Raw genomic sequence first — 3989 nt, 5'->3', positions numbered from 1 at the left:
TTTGAGAACTAAAAATAAAAACTTCTATTCTCAAAAGTAAAAATTTCTAACTATATCTTTAAAAAAGATTCATCTCTAAAACCTTCCATTCAACTAGAAACGTCATCCATAGAACGGACGTGTTTATTCAAGCTTCAAAACGACAGTTAGGATTGACTAACACTCGTACGTTTTACATCGTCGATTTTGCAATTAACGGTTGCGATTGACTAACCTGTCACTAACATGCTGTACTAAAGATCCATTTTGAAACCAGAATAGACACAGCCCCATAAAACAACATTCTAATAGTACAGATAAATTAGAATATTAACCTATACTTAACCATGGGTATTCTGTAAAGCAAACTAATGTATTAAGAAAGAAAAAGGCGTACGTTATGACAGTTGAAGCATGTGTTATCTGTGGTTGCGTACAATATGCCAAATTCCTGAACCCCGAGTTAAATCATGATGCAGAATGCCTTTTTTAATCTTTAAAAAAAAGAACAAGGTACAGTTCAATTTTTACACAAATAATTAAAAATTACAGCGTTCTTGCTTCTGCAAGAAGAAAAGCTATAAAGTTATCCCGAAAAGCTTCACCAGGTAAATTCCAGAACAGAGCTTATCCACTCGCTCTATCCGGAGCCAAACTTTGCTCTTCTGCAGGCGAACAACTGACAGCTGGCGGCAGCTCATGCGGAACACCAGGTTCGCTAGCACCTGCATCAATGATGACGTGGACTGCATTGTCAGGGACCTCAAGCTGGGCATTACACGTCACGGGGGCCGAGGTCGACTTCTTCTTGAGACAATGCCTACACGTAGGACAAGACGAATGCGAGGCAAGCCACCTGTCAATACATTCCACGTGGAAGCCGTGGTTGCACTTGGGCAGGACTCGAACCTTGTCCCCGTCAACAAATTCCGCAAGGCAAATAGGGCAGTCGGATCCGACCCCTGGAAATTCCGAAGGGGTGGTGTAGACTATAACAGGCAGGGCTTTCATGGCCGCCTTCTTTAGCCCCGTATTTGCCAGCCGGACTCCCACGTCATCAGACGATTCAAAAACCATTCGCCTTGTGCAGCGCAGGGCACACTTGAGCAGAGTATTTAGACCCAGGGCGCAAATAAGAGCGCAGAGAAGAGCCGCCAATATGACCACCAGATCAGAATCTATTCTCGCTTCGTTCATATACAAATCCCGTTGCTCAGGCCCCTCGCCGCCCAGCGGAGCCCTCGCAGGACCGGCCGCTAATAATAATCGTCTTCCAAAACCCAAACTCATTTTGCAGGACTCGAACTCTAGACCTCGGAAAACTAAAACCCGGAACAGTCAGGCTTCAAGCAACAGAAATGGAAGAAATAGGTGTTTAAAAGGGCGAAAAGTATTTAACCAGTGTCGCTAAAAACAGTCTTCTTCCAAAACCAAACTCATTTTGCAGGACTTGTACTCTAGACCTCGGAAAACGAAACCCCTGAACCAGTCAGGCTTTAACCAACAGAAATGGAAGAAATAGGTGTTTAAATGGGCGAAAAGTATTCAACTAGTGTGCTGAAATCTCCGCCCACAGATTTTTTTTTTTTCTCAGAAATAGCGAGCGCTCTGAGAAGGCAAGGCCTTTGAGGCTTTTAAAGACATAGAGTTTGGGGAAGGCTTCTAGATGTAAGGATATTCGAGGAATGGAGAGGGGCAACTCGTAGTGCAGGTGGGACTTAGATTTGACTATTTTAGTATATTTATAAACCATTTTATCTGTCAACTGTCACACTCCGACATTATTGTACACCACATATGCTTCTACTATTGTCTGGGCCATTTATTCAATAGATTATCATTGAGTTGGAGATTCGTAAGGGGGGGAAATCAAAGATAAAAGAAAATATTTAGGTTAACTTCTTAAATAATTCAAAACCAACCAATTAATATGGTTTGAAGGGTTGGTGGAGTAATTAGATGCACGAATGATGATGTAAGTAAATATATCATCAATGTAAGGGAAATATCATTAATATTATATTAAAAAAATTGGTCATTATTTATAAATTAATGGAGGGAGAGATGGAGAGAAGTTAAGAAATCATGTTTTATGATAATTTGAATTTTAAATATACAAAACTTTAATATTTGCATATTTCTATACATCAATATTAAAGGTAAAGGTAAAGTTGTCTCTTTGGATCTTCTAAATGGCATTAATGGCATTATTTCGATTTGCAAAGTAAAACTGGTTATACTTATTTTCCATAAAGACGTAACTTCAAAAAGGGACTTTTCAAATGGACCTATAATAACTAGGAACAAAAAAGATTGCGCTATAGAGGCCTTTAAAGGGCTAAGTAGAAGGTATGTTTCTTGCACCTTTGTTGACCAATACCATTCTAGAGCAATTTCATATTTTGATTCATGTAATTTTGTTACTAACATACTATTCCCAAGCATGGGACATCCACTTTCACCTTGAAGGGATTTCTAAATCTAAATACCCTATGTGGTTTGAATTCCCAATTCTTAACATATCCTTCCATCCATTTATGTAAAGATATAGTTCCATAATTGTGTAAGGTCTTGTGGTGCAAATAATTTTTCTAATAAATGGACTAGCTTGTGGGTTAAACCAAGAGTTTGCGTTGAGAGAGATTTATCTCAAGCCCTTATGAACGTCATTGAACTAGTCAACCCTTACTTCAAAACTGAACAAAAGAATTAGTTACCTAAACAAACCTAACGCTTTCTTTTACTATTATCAATAAGGTCACCTCATTTGTGGCAACCTTATTTGTAAACCCCATCCCCTACCCCAACCCACTACTAGTTCCCATGCTACCAATACTTCTTCTCCTGAAGTCTCTCCAAAAATTTATAATGCCCCTCATTCTACACCTCAAAACCATATCACTACCTCTTTCACTCCTAGCTCCCTTCCTTCATTTTTCATCCCCCCTTCCCACCATCCTTCCTCACCATTTTACCCTTAATCCTTCAAATATGTTGTGATGGAAGCTAATGAGAGGTTGTCTAAGATGTGGAAAAAAAATTCCCTCTCAATTTGTACTTCACCTTCTATTCCAACCTCTTTCTCTTGGCATACTAGTCCCTTGCAATTCTAGTTCCAAACCTCCTCTTTAGAGTAATCCCACCAAGACATTGTTATATATTTACAAACTTTCCCTATAGATAATCGACTTCATGCTCTTCAAATGAAAAATGGCAATTGTTCTAATTCTTCCCAATGAAGTGTCATATTTAGTACTAGAATGTTTCGAGGTTGTCAATTACACCTTAAGGTATCATGTTAATAACCATATTCAAAATAACTAGTTTACTGTTATCATGTTTCAATAAGTGAAAATGAGTGGTATTTAATTAGATGCCACACTCACTTCCATTTAGAAAGAGATCTCTTCTTTCACAGTAGTCATTATGAGGATGGCGATGGTCTAATTCTAGGCAATCTCACTCCTTAGCATGTTAAACATATTGTGGCCTCTAGGTTGAATCTCTATATACTACTATTTTGGACTACCATTCTCTTTCAAAGTATAATTCATATGGCTTTTACTCAATTTATGCTCCTAATTTCTCTATGAATGGAACCTTTCTTTGGGAATGACTTGGCTTCAACTCCCAATAGATGGTTGGATCTTGGGATACTTCAACATGGTTCAACATACCACTAGGTGTAGTTGGGACAATCCATCTCACTTATCCCAATCTAAATTTGATGCTTAGGAACTTGCTTGAAACTCTCCAGATAATGACACCTTATTAGGTGAAATTGATCTCCAAAAGCCACATTAGTTTACTTGGAATAATTGTCATGTATGAATATTTCTTGAGAAAGATGATTCACTTAGATCACTTTTATATGTCTCCCAGCTATCATATTCTTCCCTCCACTAATAGCTATCTTTTTCATCTCAATCTCTAGACCACTTTCTCTAACCATATCCCTACTTCCATCAATATCCTTCACCAATTCTACCACCTTTCCCAATGACTTTCTC

General features: G+C 38.3%; 1 protein-coding gene across 1 annotated transcript; it reads right to left on the bottom strand.

Moving 5' to 3' along the window:
• Positions 1–442: 442 nt before the first annotated feature.
• Positions 443–1687, bottom strand: LOC131027110 (RING-H2 finger protein ATL74). Its single transcript, XM_057957128.2, has one exon. It carries the CDS (start codon positions 1267–1269, stop codon positions 607–609), a length of 663 nt encoding a protein of 220 aa, XP_057813111.2. The 5' UTR covers positions 1270–1687; the 3' UTR covers positions 443–606.
• Positions 1688–3989: the final 2302 nt, after the last annotated feature.

Source organism: Cryptomeria japonica, chromosome 8 (assembly GCF_030272615.1).
Source record: "Cryptomeria japonica chromosome 8, Sugi_1.0, whole genome shotgun sequence".
In the NCBI taxonomy this organism is placed as follows: Eukaryota; Viridiplantae; Streptophyta; class Pinopsida; order Cupressales; family Cupressaceae; genus Cryptomeria; species Cryptomeria japonica.
Note: the sequence above shows the minus strand (reverse complement) of the source record. Positions and strands in the feature narration are given on the sequence as shown.